Consider the following 18,083-nt stretch of genomic DNA (forward strand, 5'->3'; position numbering starts at 1 on the left):
ATAATATAAGTGAAAACTCCCAATATGGTTTAAAAATGATTTTTTTGGTACCTAGGTAAAAAAAAAAAAAAAAAAAGAGAGAAAAGATTTCAGAGAAGCTGAGGGTGGCCCTTTTTAGCTTGCGATCAAAGAAATATTACCTCAGAGCTGGAAGAAATCTGTGCCCTTTATGTGCGAGTCAGTATCAAAAAGTCCTTTTGTGCCTCACACTCTGAAGAAAAGCAATGTGTCTTGATTCCTCTAACCCTTGCTTCCCAAGCAGCCCCACCACTCAAAAATACCTGCTGAAGTATCCAATTGGATGTGCCAATACATACTTTAAAATGCAAGTTGGAGCTAAATTAGGAAATTTGTCTCTTCATTCTGTTGCTGCCAATGTCTCCCTTTTGTCTGATTTCATGCCAATGGGGAGGGAGAGGAATATGGAGGCAGAAAGGCTCTGTAATAGTTGTGGCACTGCTATGAGAAATGAAAAGTGATGAATTTCCAAAAGTACGGGATGGGTTTGTTACTGTGGACAAGGATGCTCTTGAGTAAGCAGCTGAAAAGCCAAGTTGCCCTGCCTGTTTGAGCTAGCACACCGTACAACCAGCTCAGGTAAGAGCAGAAGAGCCCAAACTCCACTCAAAGTTACGCACATGCACCCGACGAGAAAGAAGGTCGAGCTGCATGGACGTGACCCAGGCCAGGGCACATCTCCCCATGGCAGGAAACTTCCGCTAGCTCCTTAGGTACTGCAGGGAATCCTAATATGCTCGTCAGAGCCTTAAACAGCATCAATCAGCCGAACTCCCTGGACATGAATCAGCAGTGTTAAGCTGATGGATGCTTGTTGTAGACGGGTGAATTCTGAGCTCAGTTCAAGCCGTCAAAAAGATGGGAGAATTTACATGTTGCTTCTCTTTGATTTTTGGTGTATGTTCCACAGTTTTTGCCCAGCTTTGCAGAAAGAAAACAGAGCACCGATGAGTTGGTGTCTCAACCAGAAGCTAAAACTTGCCTGGCCGCAGGCCAGGGCAGACACACCTGTATCTGCAATGCTACAAGCCGGACAACAGCTGTGCTGAAGGGCAGAGGTGGCGAGAGATAAGGGCTGAGATGAAGAAGGGGTAATCCGTCAGCCACACTGGAGGGTCCTACCACTCCCATCACCTGCAATACAAACAGAGCACATCACCACAACTGACTGCTAACAGTTTCATCCATGCCATATCCTCCAACATCAATGAAATGGAGGGGCCTTTCATTCGAGCACTGGGTTGGGGTGGCTCTAGGAGAACCAGCCCCTGCCCAGTGGTCTTTGTGGGAGCTGGGGCCAGTGAGGAGGAGTTCTAGCAGGGAAGGTGAGGGGAGAAGAGGGAACCAGCAAGGGTGGGAGGAGTGCACAGGTAACCTGGTACATTCAGCAATGTACCCTGTACCAGCCCTGAATGATCAGCACTGGACCGGTGGAACAGTTAGAGTTGGAGGATACGTCATGTAACGACTGTAACAAATAAAATATGTCATCAAAGCAAAAAGTCTGCATTGAAACTGGGCATCTTTTCCCTTCTCTTGCTGATCTACTGGAAAAATAATGTCCTAAGTCTGACCCTAGCCGGGTTTTGTACAATGTTCAGATTCCTCTCCAACACATTCTGTTCTTACAGATTCTAAGCACGGTTCATCTTGCCTGTCCCAAGATGTCTAAAAGAGAGTCACCTGCCAGTGACCTGGTTGTCTGGAGCCCCGTGAAATATCAGCACAAGAAAACAACACTTTCTAGGGGAGGGTTATTTGAACTGTTTTGGATGTGTCCTTCAGGAGAAAATTAAACCACTGGCCTGCTTCTTTGTGTTTCTCTCCATGACTACACACATCTAGATGATGGAAACAGGTAGAAGCTAACTCATAGACTGCTGAGCTTAGGGGAGATGAACGCACACTGTATTCCCAAATTCAGCTTGGGGAGAAAGAGAGCAGTCACTTTTCTCCCAGAACACCAAAGGATAATTTAGAAGGGGAGAAGGTGAAGCCCTTTCTCCATTTGAGTATGGAGACATTCAGACATTTCCCCACCTTTCCTGCTGGATGTCTTTTTGGCTTCATGATGCACCTGGTCTACGCATAAATACATGTATTAGCATGCAGTCAGGGGTGATCCTACAGCAGCTAAAGGTGAAATTCTCTTAAGGTTAAAAGTACATTTTTTCCTGGTACCTCTTCCTGGTGTTCCCAGCCAGCTGAATGCAAGCACTATGACTGACTGCACTTCAGCACTGCAGAGCTTTCTGCTTTTTTTAGAGCACTGACTAATTCTTAATGCAGGCCTTTTGGAGAGCTTGCTGGTGTGATTCACTCCAGCTTGTCTGCCTGCCAAACTGCAAGTCCATTCTCAACCTGTATGTGAGCTAACTCTGTAGCAGCTTCCCTGGGCAACAACCCTAAGTACTTTTGAGGGTCCAGATTTACAATGCCTCCCAAGCAGCTCTCTCTGCATGAATAAGAAGGAAGTCTTGCGGGCTCTGACAGCTTGGAGCTTCCCTACCCTTGCAGCTATGAGTGATGTATGGGCTCAGAGGACAGGAGCCTGGCAAGCACTGATACTGCATTAAAATTGGTGATCATTGTTTTTAAAATTCCTCAAGGCACTGGTGAACCCTGAGAGGTTTTCTGCTACTGCATTCTAAGAAGAAAATGTTATTAAACCCAGTATCACTAACAATGCCAGGGCAGCCTTTCCCCCTTTATTTGTATTTTTTCTACACAGAACGTGAGCGTGTGCGTTTGTACAAATACCTGGAGTTACACTAATACCAAACTGAGGGTTTGTGCCCAGCGTTACAGCTGCAGAAACTGCAATCTAGAACTGAATGACCAGACAGGCTCTGTCCGTACAACCTCTCTGTTGTGACACACTTAGGAACAAAAGTTCTACGAAGAGTGGGATCTGAACATTGTACTGTGCAAACCTGTACTAGATCAAGCCAGGGACATTGCAAACAGAGGAGTGAATCCACCCACGTGAACCCTTCTAACTAGCCGACATCTGATGGCCTCTGACAGAGCCACCAGGGCCCTCCCCACTGGAGACGGTAGGGATCTCCAGTGCCACCCTCTCCCCGCCTCTCCCAGGTGTGTGCAGTCTCCACCACCCCACTCTCCAACTTGCAGCCCTCAACTCTCAGCTCAACGTGGCAAAGGTGGATCTTCAAAGTGGTGCGTGGGAAGCAGCGGAAATAAATCACTCGAGCACCGCTACCGCTCACTGTACCTCCCCATGCACCACTTCAAAAATGAACCTTGCTATCTCTAGTGTCACTTGCGAAGTCCCCTTGCGAGGGGTAAGGGGACGGGTAAAATGACGGGAATGGGAATGAACTGTCCTCGTCAGTCCGGAGAAGTCAACAAGCAGACTGAGGGTTAGCTAAGGTTCACGGGGTCGCCGCTCAGCTACTCACCAGATTGACACACACATTGATCAGAGACCTAAGGTGAGGCAGGAAGGATATGATAGGCTGCCTCTGAAGTGTCAAACAAACCCCTTCAATCAAATTGCTGGCAGGCTCCCACTCAACCTGGCGCCTGCAATACAACAGTAGGTGCCGTTAGCCGCTGGCCTCCTGCCCCCCACCAGACGCTCGCACACACGGCGACCGACACACAGTGACGCCCACAGAGGAAACATTTCAGACAGCGACGACGTCCAAGATGAGCACAAAGTGCGCAACAGAGAAAAGGTTTGACCCACGCAGCTCAGGAAAGCACAGAGCACACCGGGCGCTGGGAGACCAAAAATGGAGCAGAGGTGTCTGCAGTAGCGACACAAAACCCCTCACAACAGGAATGGTGGATGGGCTGTGCTGCACTCCCTGACGCTGCCTTCTGACAGATGGTGGATGAAAGGGAGCCACCAGACAGCTCTCTAGGTGTGCCTGTGTGTGGGAAGCCATCCGCTGGGCCATGCTCCCATCTGAGAGCGACTCCTCCATCTCTCGTGGCTTGTGGATGTTCAACAAACCTTGCCAGCTGTGTGCATCCTCCAGAAACTACCGTGCAATCCTGTCTGCTCTGCCAGAGTGACTCCTGAACTTAATCTGGCCCAACAGTGTAAACCTCACCTTCCTTGCCCCGTGTAGGAGGTCCGATTCATTCCTAACTAACACTGAAGTCCTTCGTTCCAGGACCCACTCCTTCTTCCCTCACACTTTACCTTTTCCACCTAAACAGCTTCTAGGGCCTGCGACAGATGCTGAATGGAGTCCTTTCTAACTATAAGCTGGCACATAGATAACAACAAAGTGGCTCCTGTGCTTCATCTCAGGGCCTGACTCTTCAGAGGTTGCGTATTTCCCAAGCCAACATCTAACTGTGTGCTGACTGGGACAGGAGGACAAGGCTTGAATAACTGGTTAGCTGAAGAATAAACAATACCCTCGTCAAGCTCCTCAGTAGACTTCTTAGAGATTCACGGAGGATCAAGGGTTCCCTACCTTTTGGAGGTACCTCATCTTTCATCATCCACTGTTCCCAAACCTACTCCAAAATAGCGGTTTGCACTTTTGCTTGTTCTTATGCCCTGGTTTGGAGCAGGGTGCCCACAGGGGGCAGCATGTAAGATTCTGATGTGAATACCCTAGTGGATGCTTTCTGTGGTCTGTCACCCAGCCATGTGTGATCTCTGTCCCATCTTTAAGAAGCTTCTTGCTTAAATGATACTTAATGATTCTTAAATGTAGTTGCTGTATCTGGTCCAGTGGCTCTGCTGTCTCTGTCCCTGTGAGTACAGAAGAGTAGTTTCATCCAGGCACAGATGGAGGGAATATGAAGGGAACTTTAATTTATGAGCATTCATTCAGCTTAGACAAAAGGAAAGCTCTTTGGGAACAGGAAGAACCTTAAGCTGCCTTTTGAGGCAAAAGAAAGTATGAGCAAGAAAAGAAAGAAATGGCAAGAAGCAGGCAAGACCTGGCAAAGAATCAAACCATCAGGAAGGGGAAGCACCAACATTTCTGCCTCTAACTCCCCTGCAAGGGCAGGAGTTTCTAAAAGGAGATTGTTAACCGAGGGGAAGTGATAGGCAGAGGTGCCAGAAAGAAAAGATCACCTCTGTATTATTTGTTCCATCTCAGTTGTGTACATGATTAGTTTTGTGCCTGAGTCCCACATTCTGATATTCTCTAACATCAGTTGGTTCTCAGCTCATGCTGCCAACAAGCTGACTGATTCAAGCAGCTGAGGACATTTGTCCATGAGGTGACTGACACCAATGACTCTTTTCACTCAAATCACTGGAAAATCTGCAAGGTTAACAGATTTCACACTACCCAGACTGGATTTATATCACTGCCTCTGAGGTGGAAATGCTCCATATTGAATATTTCTTGAAGGCCTGAATGCTACTTTGTGATGCAGCAGGCTTTCACTAGGCACGGACTAGATGCCATTACTGGTCCCTTTATGCAGGAACATTCAGAAGCTACTGGGTAGCTCCAGATTACTTTTATCTTTACAGAAAACATTACCGTATTTTTGCGAGAAGGTGCTCTAGAGATACTGCTACTACAGTTAACTTTCCATTAAAAAGAAATAAAATTAATGTTCTTCACTCACAGCTAAAAAAAATAATAGAGGGCAGACAGATGGTACGAATCTGAAGACTTATTTTGGAGAAAGAGAAAAGATTTCTGTACGTTCTCTCTGTAGTTCTTAATAACTCATGCATTTCTTCTCTACCAGAAGCCACAACAAACATGTCAACATAAATGCACACTTACAGAGAAAAAAAACTTATTTTTTGATACGTTGTAAAGGTTCACTGTGACACAACAGTTTTAGGTAGATGACATACCCACACTTCAAGGCTTGCAACATCAGAAACGGACCCCAGAGGGTTGTTGTTATACCTGCTTACCTCAGAGTAGGCATCTTGTGAATTTTATTGAACATACGATCCAATCTCTTTAAGATGAGGATAAGGGCAGGTCTCACCGCCTCAGCTGTCCAGTCAGTGATGGGGAGCATCTCCATGATGTAGCACCGGAGACCTCGGCTTTCCATCGTCTGCGTGTCATAAGGTGCCAATTTCAGCAGGGAATGTGCGATTTCTGCCAACCTAAAACCAGGCTTTGTTAAGAGGGAAATCAAATACTCTACAACTTGCATTCCTCCACACATGCCAATGAACTAGCAGATAAATGGTCACTAGACCAGTAAAAAGAAGACGTACAAGTCAAATGTGCTGCTGTTTAAATCCTGAGGCCCAGTAGCAACAGTTTCTGGTCTATTAAGATTCTTTTGCAGGTATCACTGTTTATATTTATAAACAAAATGAATAGTCTAAAGAATATCCAAGCCTGTGTCCTTTTATGTTGATATTAAATGCACTGAAGGAACATCAGGAATCACTTACTTGTGTTGCTAAAATCAAAGTAACCGAGCTGTTAGTAAGATTGCAGCATTGCCAATGCCTGTGAAACAGACATTGTATGTCAACTGGTGAGTGACTGGTTTTAGTTTTGTGCTTGTTTTTCAGTGACACTACTTTAGGAGATCTCACTATGCAATTTACAGGTGTTAAATTTTAAAAATAATGTGCTGTCCCTCAGGCTTACACATGTACTGTGTATGACTACTCCCTGCAGCTTTGATCTGTTTCTCCTAACACTTCTACAGATTGTGTTGCTGTGATTCCTTCTAATCCTCCCAGGTGGCCTTGCCAGTGGCATTTTCTGTATTGACTATGAAATGCCATGGCAACATTTAATTTAGACTTGTAGTTGGACAAATAGCTCTTTAAAATCTACCTGGCAATAGTAGGCAACGAGTTCCTCAGATTAACCAAAAGTGCTATAAACATGTTCCTTTATCCAATATCTCTTTATTCTTACTTTTTACAACTACTTTGTCATACTATGGAGTAGGTCTGTTTTTTTAAACACTCTGAATTTTAAATCATCTTGTAATTATGCTTTTTTTCTGATAACACAATATCAATGGTACATAATGGTGTATCAAATTTGCTTATGCATTATAAAGTGTGAGATCCATCTCATCCAACATGAGATGCCTATCTCAATTACTCTTCTAGCTCTGTTCCTATCGAAATAAGGAACCTAGGAAATTCTAATCTTCCTGTAATACTGTGATGAAGAGCCCATTGGATTGAATCTCCCTTTGCTTTTCATCCAAAAAGAACTTTATGACTTGATTGGACTAAACATTTCACTTTTAAATGTCTGAACCTGGGTGAGATGAACCCTGTCTGAAGTGAATAGCCATATTATCTTGTTTTCTGAAGTCTCTGAAATGGCATCCATTAGCCTCTGAAGACCACAGCTGCCACATCACATTCTGGTAAATCTGCTGTCTACTTAGAAAAGATTTTTTCCTGCAGCTAAATCCTGTTAGTTATTTAACTGATACTTATGAAATTAATTCACGTAAGAATCAGGAAGATGTTCCTTTTCTTTAGGGCTAACTATGATAAAGCAATTCTGGTTGCAACCATAATAAAGGAGTCATTTCTAGCACTTTCCAGGAGACATAAGTCTGTAAGAACAGGATTGTAATTTAATGTGGAAAAAAAATAGCAAGCCCTTTACTGCACTGGAGTTCATTCATCAGACATGTATTTCTTGCTCCCACTGAAATCCTCAAAAAAAAACAACAACAAAAAAAACCACGTCTAACCAAGGATGTAATCTGGCCTGAGAATTTCACCTGTTTTCTAACATAAAGTTCTTATCTCAGACTTTTACTGATAATGTCTTAGACTCTTATTGAGTTTGTAATGCAGTTAAAGAGCTGTATTAATTTCTGGTGTTTATGTTCCTTGGAAAAAATATAAAGGTGGTACTGCAGAAGTACGAGTCCATCAGAACTTCAGTTTGTTTGCAGCCAAGCATTACATAAATGACATGCATCTGTGGTAAGAGACATCTCTTGTTTAAAACTACCTTCTAAATTATTAAATTTACCAGAGGGGGGAAAAGAAACATTCAATTCATGTGCAAACACACAAACCAATCAAAAAATACTTTGCCAATGAATTTGAGGTATTTCTTAAACAAGATCTAAATTAATCTGAAACACAATTTTGTGTTCTATAGAGACAGCCTGAATCCAAAGATCTCTAATCGTGACAGAATCCGCCAGCTAAGGGGCTTTGCCATCTGTTTTCAGAGCATGCATGTAAAGGTAGAGGAGTTTTGTGCGGGTTTTCCTCGGTCCCGGGGGCAGGAACAGACTTGGTTTGGTGCAATACTAGCATCAATCTCCCTTCAGCTTGCTTCACAAGGCTTTCCAGGCAAAAAATGGCATAAAGCTCAGACAAAAGAGTTTCCTCTGAAGATGACTGAAAAACTGACAACAGAATCAGGTCCATTCCTTCGTGTTCCACTGCTCTACTGCTTTTTTGTCTTTAACATCTGGGCAAACTGCTCAGTAGCAACTTATCCCTATTTTCTGGTTACTGTGAACAGCATAGCAGAGAATGAGGTCCAAAGTGCTGATTAAAAAAAGCCTATACACAATTCCTTCTAGGCCTGAACCCCACAAAACAGTTGGATGCTACAATGAGTATCCAACCAGCCAGCTGGGCTCAGTACTGCACCTTAATAAAAAACTTGTGTGCCTGATGTATCGCACACTGATCTGGTGGTCCTGTGGCCTCCTGACCCATCCTCCCCTATATTTCAGGCATGTATGCCATATGGTGCAGTGGTTTTTCTCCCTTTCTCCTTGTTTGTTGGCAGCTAGTTCTGGTGCAGTGTCACAGGAGAAGATTCAGCCAGTTGTGCAGCTTCCCCATGCCCTGGGGGGGAAGAGGAAGACTTATCTACTCCACTCTTCACCATAACTTATTCTGATGTGTCAGGTGGGCCTCCACAAGTGTTTCATCCACAGGAGATGGGGGTCTGAATGAGACCAGAGGAGAGCATATGAAATCCCTTTATACACAAGCAGCATCAGGTACAATCTAAGGAACATTAAAATATGCATGGTTCAGACAGCAAAAGTAGTTTACACTACCAAAAAGTCATTCACTCTGTCTGCTATTATGAAAAAAATAAGAGCTAAAATAAAGGAATCCCCCTGACATGAACAAGTAGAAGCAGAATGCCTGTGGAATACCTCATGTGGGACTTCACATCCAGCAGTTCCAGAGAAGTCACTCTGGGCTCTCCAGCAAGGTTCTGCAAAATCTTCAGCCTTGGCCCACAATGCTTGTAGAACTCTGTGCAGATATTCAGCAACGACTCCCGAGGTCTCCTGAACTCCTCCCTGGCAATTCGTTCATCCAGTTCCTCTCGGGGTAGACCCTGGCCCTCCTCCAGTAAGTGAAGGTTCTCCCTGGAAGACACAAAATGAGAAAAAAAGTAAGTGGTGTAGGCAGTGGAAGAGCAGGGATAGACTGTAACTATCCACTAGATTATTTCACTTAGGGAGTAGTGAGGCCCTGGCACAGGCTGCCCACAGAAGCTGTGGATGCCCCATCCTTGGAGATGTTCAAGGCCAGGTTGAACAAGGCCCTGAGCAGCCTGGTCTAGCAGGAGGTGTCCCTGCCTGTGGCAGGAGGGTTGGAACCAGATGGGCTTTAAGGTCCCTTCCAACCCAAGTTGTTCTGTGATTCTGTGATTATAACAACTTCTCCAGCTTGTATTGCAACAAAAGCTTTCCTCTGCAATTGAAAAGAAAAATAGTTGCATCTGCAATCGAAAAAGGGAAATTAGCACCTGCAAAATCTTGTTGAGAATGAGAAAAATTTCTATATGAACTATCCTTTGTTATGTTACCCTGCAAAAAGGCTGCAACAACAGTGGGTGAGACCCAGTAAATCTGGAAACTGCTGCAGAGCAGTTCACAGAATCACAGAGTCATTTAGGTTGGAAGAGACCTCCAAGATCACTTATTCCAACCTCTGACCTAACACTAACAAGTCCTCCACTAAACCACATCATTAAGCTCTACATCTAAACATCTTCTAAAGACCTCCAGGGATGGTGACTCCACCACTTCCCTGGTCAGCCTGTTCCAATGCCTCACAACCCTTTCGGTAAAGAAGTTCTTCCTAACATCCAACCTAAACCTCCCCTGGCACAACTTTAGCCCATTCCCCCTCTTCCTGTCACCAGGCACGTGGGAGAACAGGCCAACCCCCATCTCGCTACAGCCTCCTTTAAGGTACCTGTAGCGTGCAGTAAGGTCGCCCCTGAGCCTCCACTTCTCCAGGCTGAACAACCCCAGCTCCTTCAGCCGCTCCTCGTAGGACTTGTTCTCCAGGCCCCTCACCAGCTTGGTCACCCTTCTCTGGACTTGCTAGGGCACCTCAATGTCCTTCTTGTAGCGAGGGGCCCAAAACTGAACACAGTACTCGAGGTGTGGCCTCACCAGAGCCGAGTACAGGGGGACAATCATTTCCCTAGCCCTGCTGGTCACACTGTTTCTGATACAAGCCCGGATGCTGTTGACCTTCTTGGCCACCTGAGCACACTGCTGGCTCATATTCGGCCAAGCAGTTTTCTAACCACTCATCTCCCAGCCTGTAGCGCTGCTTGAGGTTGTTGTGTCCCAGGTGCAGGACCCGGCACTTGGCCTTGTTAAACTTCATGCAGTTGACCTCAGCCCATCGGTGCAGCCTATCCAGATCCTCCTGCAGAGCCTTCCTACCCTCGAGCAGATCGACACACGCACCTAACTTGGTGTCATCTGCAAAATTACTGAGGGTGCACTCGATCCCCTCGTCCTGATCATCAATAAAGATACTAAAGAGGACCGGCCCCAGTACTGAGCCCTAGGGGACTCCACTAGTGACCGGCCTCCAACTGGATTTAACTCCATTCACCACAACTCTTTGGGCCTGGCTACCCAGCCAGTTCCTAACCCAACGAAGCGTGCGCCAGTCCAAGCCATGAGCAGCCAGCTCATCACGTCAGAGAAGACTGGGTGAAGTTTTTACTGTACCTGATAAAGTGTAGTTTGGCTCCCTGTTCTGGGTACCTGAGAAAAGAGAAACAGTGGAGTTTTAAAACAGCAACTTAAGAATGCCATAACCATGCCTTGCTGAGAGAGAGTGACAATGTTCTAGCCCAGAGGTACACTCTTTACAGACAGGATGGTACCTTTGGTCACTGGAACAATGGCTACATGTAGTTAGCAACCACAATGAATAACCTTTATCTCCCAACTAGCTGCAAAAATCAGATTGTCATAGTTACTACCCATGTTATGAAAGAAAAAATTCAGGCTTTCAAACAATTTCTCTTACTGATTTTCACCCCAGTGCTTGGCCTCTCTCAGGAAGCCACAGCTCACCTCCTGGAAATCAGAGTTTTGTTTTGTTGTCATCTTCTCTTGCTACTTTTTGTTGAGAAAGCATTAATAAACCCTGCACCACATGTCCAAAGCTGGAACAGTGACCATTCCACCATCATGAGGCTCCTGCTGTTGTCAACAGATGCCTGTTGCAATAACAGAACAAACATAGGGCAGGAAACTTGGAGCAGTGCAAAAATATTTTGGATCAGAAACTGACTGCTTGATCATCAGAAAGATCTGGAAATGAAAGCCAAGATATTTGAGTTACACAGCATCGGGAATCTCTATGGTGCCTGTTAGCAGATACATTATTAACTGCTTCCTGAAATCAGCAGACAAACTACTATCTATTACACCTTATTTTTCTTAGGGCATTTTTGCAATGGAAGTAAGCATCATATATCCATTTCAGGCTTGGGCATGAAGGGGTTTCTCTGCTTCTCAGATCCTGGATTGAAGCACAAAGCTGTGCTGAATGCACTGCTGAGATTCCAAGCCTGGATGAAACAGTCTGCAAAGAATAACAGACTGATCCCAGAAGTTACCAACCAAGACGTGTGCATTCCACATTTATAAAGTAATGCAATAGCCCTTTGATGATTAATGCAGAAAGGGATTTCAATCTCCCTTCAATACAAAAGAAGACACGGAACAACTTGGAAGGCATGTCTTGCCAGAAAGGTATTACTGATTTACGGTCCAATATAGCCCATGGTATTTTACTGTACCATGCTATGCACAGACTTAGTATCAGCTGTTACTGACGAAAGAATTCAAGAAGGAATATTCTGCCCTGGAAGAACTGCTACTCCAGGAAAATACTCTGCTCTGGAAAATTCCTCCTCCAGGTCAGCACAAACACAGAGATTTTAAGCACAGTAAGGCATAATCTTGCAAAAAAGCAAAGGAAAAGGATAAAAAGAAAACCAGAGGAGGCGCTAAATTCTGTGAGTCTTAAGTGGCATGCAGTTTGAGCTCTTACTGCTGCTCAGTGTCTCAGAACAAGGCTAGAAGGATCTAACCCTTCTGCTATCCACTGATAATAACTATTCTGCTAACCACTGGTCTCTGCCCAGTGGTCTCTTTGACGGTGGACTTGGAAAGAAGCAAAGCACAAAACTCAGGGGCATAGCTACAAGAAGCAAAGCAGAAAACTCAGGGGCATAGCTGCTTTGTCATTATACTTCAGGATTAATATCCTGGTCTTCTATTTATGGTTACATAACCAAAATGTATACTATTGGGAACTTTGGTTACTATCAGAGATTCAGTCCTGGCTATGTGCTCTTTTTATCTGACTGTTTTTTGTCCCACAGTACCTAGAACACTTCCTCAGAGAACTGAGGAAGCACTCTGCACTCCGAGGAGTGATCTTACCTCTCCAAAAAAAAATCTGTCCAGAAAAACAAGAAAGAAATTAAAATCCACTGACTTACCTGGTGTTCACACCTGCTGACATGGTGTGGTTAGCTGTTGTGGTCCCTTTATGGCCTTGGTCACATCGACTCATCTGCGGGGCTGTCATAGGCCTGGCAAAGAGAAGGTGAGTAACACACTAAAGATGGAATATAACAAGTGCACTGAAATTCTCCTTGTGGGCTGGTGAAACCTAGCACTTGTTTTACCATGTCTGAAAAGCAACCATTATCCAAAATAACTTGCATATTTGTTTTACCATGTCTGAAAAGCAACCATTATCCAAAATAACTTGCATATTGTGAGCTCCCCTGTGCTCCTTTCCCCCACAATGATGACCAAATACATGCTCAGACCTTTGAAAGATGTAAGTTACCTGGTGAGAACTTCGACACTGTACAAGAGGGCCTGCAAAGAGGTGGCAAGTGCAGCCATAGCAGCAATCTCCTCACGAGCTGCTGTCATAGTCTCCGCTTGAGAGGTTTGCCGCTTCAGTTTCTGCAAGTAACAGGGAACCAGTGCTTCCAAGACCATCAGCATTTGGAGGCTGGAAAAATAACCAATACTTAGTCTGTTATATCCTGTCAATCACAGAATCACAGAAATTCTAGGTTGGAAGAGACCTCAAGATCATCGAGTCCAACCTCTGACCTAACACTAACCAGTCCTCCACTAAACCATATCCCTAAGCTCTACATCTAAACGTCTTTTAAAGACCTCCAGGGATGGTGACTCCACCACTTCCCTGGGCAGCCTGTTCCAATGCCTCACAACCCTTTCAGTAAAGAAGTTCTTCCTAACATCTAACCTAAACCTCCCCTGGCGCAACTTCAGCCCATTCCCCCTCATCCTGTCACCAGGCACGTGGGAGAACAGGCCAACCCCCACCTCGCTACAGCCTCCTTTAAGGTACCAGATGGAGGCTTAAGATTCTATCTGAAAACCCCTGGATCTCCCACTGGCCTGTGATTTCATTGCTTCTCACTCGTTAAGCAGCCATGGGCCAAAGAAACTCTTGTATGAGGGACTTCAGGGGAAAAAAAACTGGCTGATGCATGAAACAATAATAGAAACAGCCTGAACTTTCAGCTATCTTCTGAATAAGTCATCCACTTGCAGGCATTCATTTTCTCTTCCAGAGACTTCTTTCTTCTCTGGTTCTCTCTTGGAGCATAACCTTTTTGTATTCCTAGTTTCCTTTCTCTCTCTCTCTGTATCTTCATTTCCTTTTCAGCTGCCTGTTTCTGCCCTCCAGTGCCCTATCCATTGCCTCTCTGACAACAGCAACCTTAATAACACAATGTGATCCCCACCTGGAAGTGCAGCCTACAGTACTGCTGCTCAGGCTGCCATCCAGCTCAGTATTGCAGCCCGAGACTTGGCCTCACAGGGAATCCTAGTACTTACAATGCATTTCTATATCCTCTGCCTTGATTTGTCTGTGTTGCTTTCTGATGTTATGTGCCACTTTAGGCCGCATTTGAGGCTCTACAAACCAAGAAAACAAAATCAGACCAGCACCTTCTGAATGATTCAGGAGCATAGGCCACCACTGTCACACACAGCTTAATGGCTTCACTGATCGAAAAGGTCAAGTCTTCATTCCCATAGCAGAAGTCTGAGGGAGTAAAACAATATGAGAAAAGTAGTACACAAACATATTGAATATGAAAAAAAGATAGCACGCTCCTTTCTTTCCCCCATTTTCAACTACTTGCTTCTCATGTTAACGATCCCCAATAGGCTCTTGATTTTTGACAAAAATGAATCTACAAAACAGAAACATGTGCTGCACTCCCACTTGCACCCTGACATCCAAGAACCCAGCAGGTGAGAAACAATTCTTAGCTGGTCAAATCACTGCTGAGCATAAGGCCTACAGCTGCTACTGGAGTCTTGTTTCAAACATCACCCATCACAAGCAAAATCTTAAGCTCACACATGACAAGGACACATGAGCTTAAGCACAATTTTTATGCTTCCTCTTTTTTTTCCTAGGTGTTCCCACCAAACCGAAAATGACACTGATGCACCACTGATGGAAGAAGATAGTTAGATTTCTAAAAATTAAGCCCCTTCTATACCGGCAGCCAGATGACCTCCAGCACAAAAGTGACTCTGGTTTGCTAGTGATTTGAGAAAAAGGTTTCAAAAGCCTTTCAGTCTCAGACTACAAATTTTCGTACCAAGAAACCCATGTATCCAAAGAATAATATCTGCAATAATGTTACAGTCCCATTTTTAGAAGAGACTTTGGTGTATAGGAACTCAAGTTAAAGCTACATTCCCAAAGTGCATAAGTCACTTTGAAAAACGGAACTTGGAAGTCAGATTTTTAGGTAATTCTGATTTTATATGGAAAATACCAGGCACAAAACATACTCATCTATGGTCTCACTGTCAATATACACTTGGAAAGTGCAAATTTGAAAAATAACTCAAAGATTCTTATAAAACTCAGCCAAAATTACTTCCCTACAAATCACAAAACAGTGAAGTTTTTAAATGCTGCAGTGCATGGATAACTACCAAGAGACACAGTGTCCTGGGCACATCACACAGCCATATATATTCTGCTTTGTGATAAATCAGCTCCCTCCTAGAACTCAGCATGGTCGAGTGCCTGAATGGCATCCATCACTTACTAGTCATAGTCTGCCCACAGGAGAGGATGCTTTTGTTTCCTGCCCACATGGAACAGTGCAGAGGATGACACTGATGTTGACAGCATAACATTTATTAGGCATCTACATTCTTCACCCACACATGACAAAATTCAAAATGCCAGGGGCTAGCACACTCAATGCAGAAAAAGGAGCTTTGGAATAAAATAAATTAATAATTCCTTTCCTGCAGAAAATATCCAGTGGATAGTGGATAAAATCAACCGTAAAGGATTCATGAGGCATAAGAAACAGATATTACTACATTGTGGGAGAAGAGAAGACCCTGAACAATCTTACAGCATGAAATAAATGTTTAACCAATAAATAACAAACCAGAATTACTGAATAAAGGATGACTTGCTGTTACCTAATGACTTGAGAGGCTTTTCTGCTTTCACCAGTTCTAAGATGTCCAAAATGTCTGGAGTCTCTCCCTCTAAAGACTGCAGCAGGTCAAACAGGCACTGAGCTGACACTCCTTTGCTGGTTCCATTGTTCGTAGCATCCTGTTTCAATGACACACATTTGGGGTTGATTTTCTGAGGACCTGTGGGCATCCTGGGAATCTCAAGGAGCTGGCAACCCGTCCTTACCTCCCCCCCCCCTTTTTTTTATTCTTGATTCAACAGACTGATGCTATAATGGAAGCATAATATGAAAACTGCACACAGCTTTACTCCCCCCAAAAATCAACAATGCACGTGCAGTTAGGTTTGGCACTCCCACTTTAAATTAAAATTCCATTAATTAATTTTAACCCACTAAAATGTTAAGTGATTAGTGAAGATTTCAAAACACGGCTAATCCAATTTTATAGTTCACATGTACTAAAACTTGGCAGTAAGTTTTCTGTTCTTATTGCTGGATTCTAAGAAATGATTTGTGTATGAAGAGTTACAAATCATTATTGTCCTTTTATAACCTATTTATACACAGAAACTTAAAGAGAAACTACATTTACTAGCCTGGATACCAGTGGCTCATCAACTCAGTGCCCCACTCAATCGACTGATAAAAAAAAAGTGTGAAGAAGTAAGTTCAGGAAATGGTTCTGTGTAGCATGAAGTGCAGCAAGCACGTGTTCAGTCTGAATTGTGCTGATGCTCCAGCTGTTTTCTTTTTGTGATCTCTGAGGGGGGCTGTCTGCATACACAGGCTTCCCCACACCGAGCCTAGGGAATGCTTTTACTCACAGGGAACTCCAGGAGAGGGGCCACACTCGCGAACAGTTGCAGAATGAAAGGCTTGCGATGCAGAACGTAGAACTGGCGGCAAGCAAACTCTATCGCTTGGCGTAACTGTGGGTTGCTTTCATAATCAGCATAAACCTGAGAAAATATAAAATGTCATGGAAGTACTACTCCAATGGAAAGGCTCGTCATCTCCTGACCCCAGACTGAATCAACTACGGCTTGACTCCAAGTCAGGAGTGCTGTTGAGTGCAGTAGCGGAATTATTCCATGCGTCTTTCGTAAGATACAATTCTGTATAGTCACCCCAGAATGGTATGTGACATTTTCTTTTTATATTTTTTGTCCTTCAACAAAAATATTTAGTTTCAGAGCTGTAAAAACACCAATATTCAGTCCAGCAGAAGTGTTACTGAATCAGCAGTTTTCCATTACATGTTTATGTGGCTGATTATTCTTAATCAAGAACCTACGTTTGCCCAACCTCAGCAACATCATGTTTGTGGGTTTTTTGTTTCTTTTTTTTTTCTTTTTTTATTTTTTCAGACTGCATCTTCAGTTTGTCAAGATAATTTGAACTTCTAGCCCATTCTCCAACACACTGACATTTCCACCCACTTTAAAGATATTTTAAGTTTTTTAGAGTGGCATTTCCTTCAGAGTTGGCCACTGAACCATGCAGCAAACATGTTGCCAAAGATGTGGGATTTGTTTCTCAGAGTTATGTAAACAGTATAACATAGCTAGGAAAAACTTCACTGTGCTTCCTTCTTTTGTCTATATCAATTGCCTGTCTGCACATCTCTGCTAGTACAAGTCTTAGGAGCTTTGGGGCAGGAGTGGTTAGCATTTTCTTGCTATTTGCTGGCAACAGGTAAGGCCGAGATTTTATGGTGGTGCAAAACTCACAATATAGCACAAGGCTCCTTGAAGGTTTCTAAAAATTTTACCTGTGTGAGACCTTTGCAGAGATGTACTCATTTTTCAGTGGTTTAGTAGCCTGAAGCGTGTCTTGTAGTATGTCTTTAGTACAATTACAAGCCCTTAGCTTGCTTTTGAGGCCACTCAATGGCCTGTTACACTCACAAGAATTTATTTATTTACTAAATCTCTATTTAGATACACTCTTTGAGCCCTGCAGAAAGTGTTACTGTCTATAGACAGTATATTGATGTTTCTTTATTGTCTGTATCTAATTTTTCCCAAATATTAACAGAAGAAGGGTATATATACATATATATACATACATAAGGGTATATATACATACCACATGTATAAAATATATATATGTATATACATACCACAAAGTGAAAAGAAACTCCACCCCTAACGCATGCAATGTCTTCCATCACTCACATGAAAAAGATGCATACAGTTTTTCAAAAACGTTTAGTGTAATTTTCTGTTGTGATTTAAATTGCAGATAATATATTTATTGTACTTTAAAAAGTTAATACAATTCAGTTTAAGTCAGTGCGTCGCTTGTCTAGATATTTCAACCATTCCCCAAATT

At 43.6% G+C, this 18,083-nt stretch overlaps 1 protein-coding gene across 13 annotated transcripts in view; it reads right to left on the reverse strand.

Moving 5' to 3' along the window:
* The window catches only part of UNC80 (unc-80 homolog, NALCN channel complex subunit), a 133,816-nt gene that overhangs the window by 20,407 nt on the left and 95,326 nt on the right, over positions 1-18,083 (reverse strand). For all 13 annotated transcript variants that reach the window (XM_068686395.1, XM_068686390.1, XM_068686384.1 and 10 more), the window contains 10 exons: positions 16,574-16,708; positions 15,748-15,886; positions 14,236-14,332; positions 13,091-13,261; positions 12,735-12,827; positions 10,945-10,980; positions 9,115-9,333; positions 5,894-6,094; positions 3,441-3,564; positions 1,027-1,152 (listed from right to left, as the gene is read on the reverse strand). In XM_068686395.1, the coding sequence (XP_068542496.1) occupies positions 1,027-1,152; positions 3,441-3,564; positions 5,894-6,094; positions 9,115-9,333; positions 10,945-10,980; positions 12,735-12,827; positions 13,091-13,261; positions 14,236-14,332; positions 15,748-15,886; positions 16,574-16,708 (1,341 nt within the window). The remainder of the gene's footprint in view (positions 1-1,026; positions 1,153-3,440; positions 3,565-5,893; positions 6,095-9,114; positions 9,334-10,944; positions 10,981-12,734; positions 12,828-13,090; positions 13,262-14,235; positions 14,333-15,747; positions 15,887-16,573; positions 16,709-18,083) is intronic.

The sequence above is a fragment of the Anas acuta genome, chromosome 6 (genome assembly GCF_963932015.1).
Source record: "Anas acuta chromosome 6, bAnaAcu1.1, whole genome shotgun sequence".
Taxonomy (NCBI): Eukaryota; Metazoa; Chordata; class Aves; order Anseriformes; family Anatidae; genus Anas; species Anas acuta.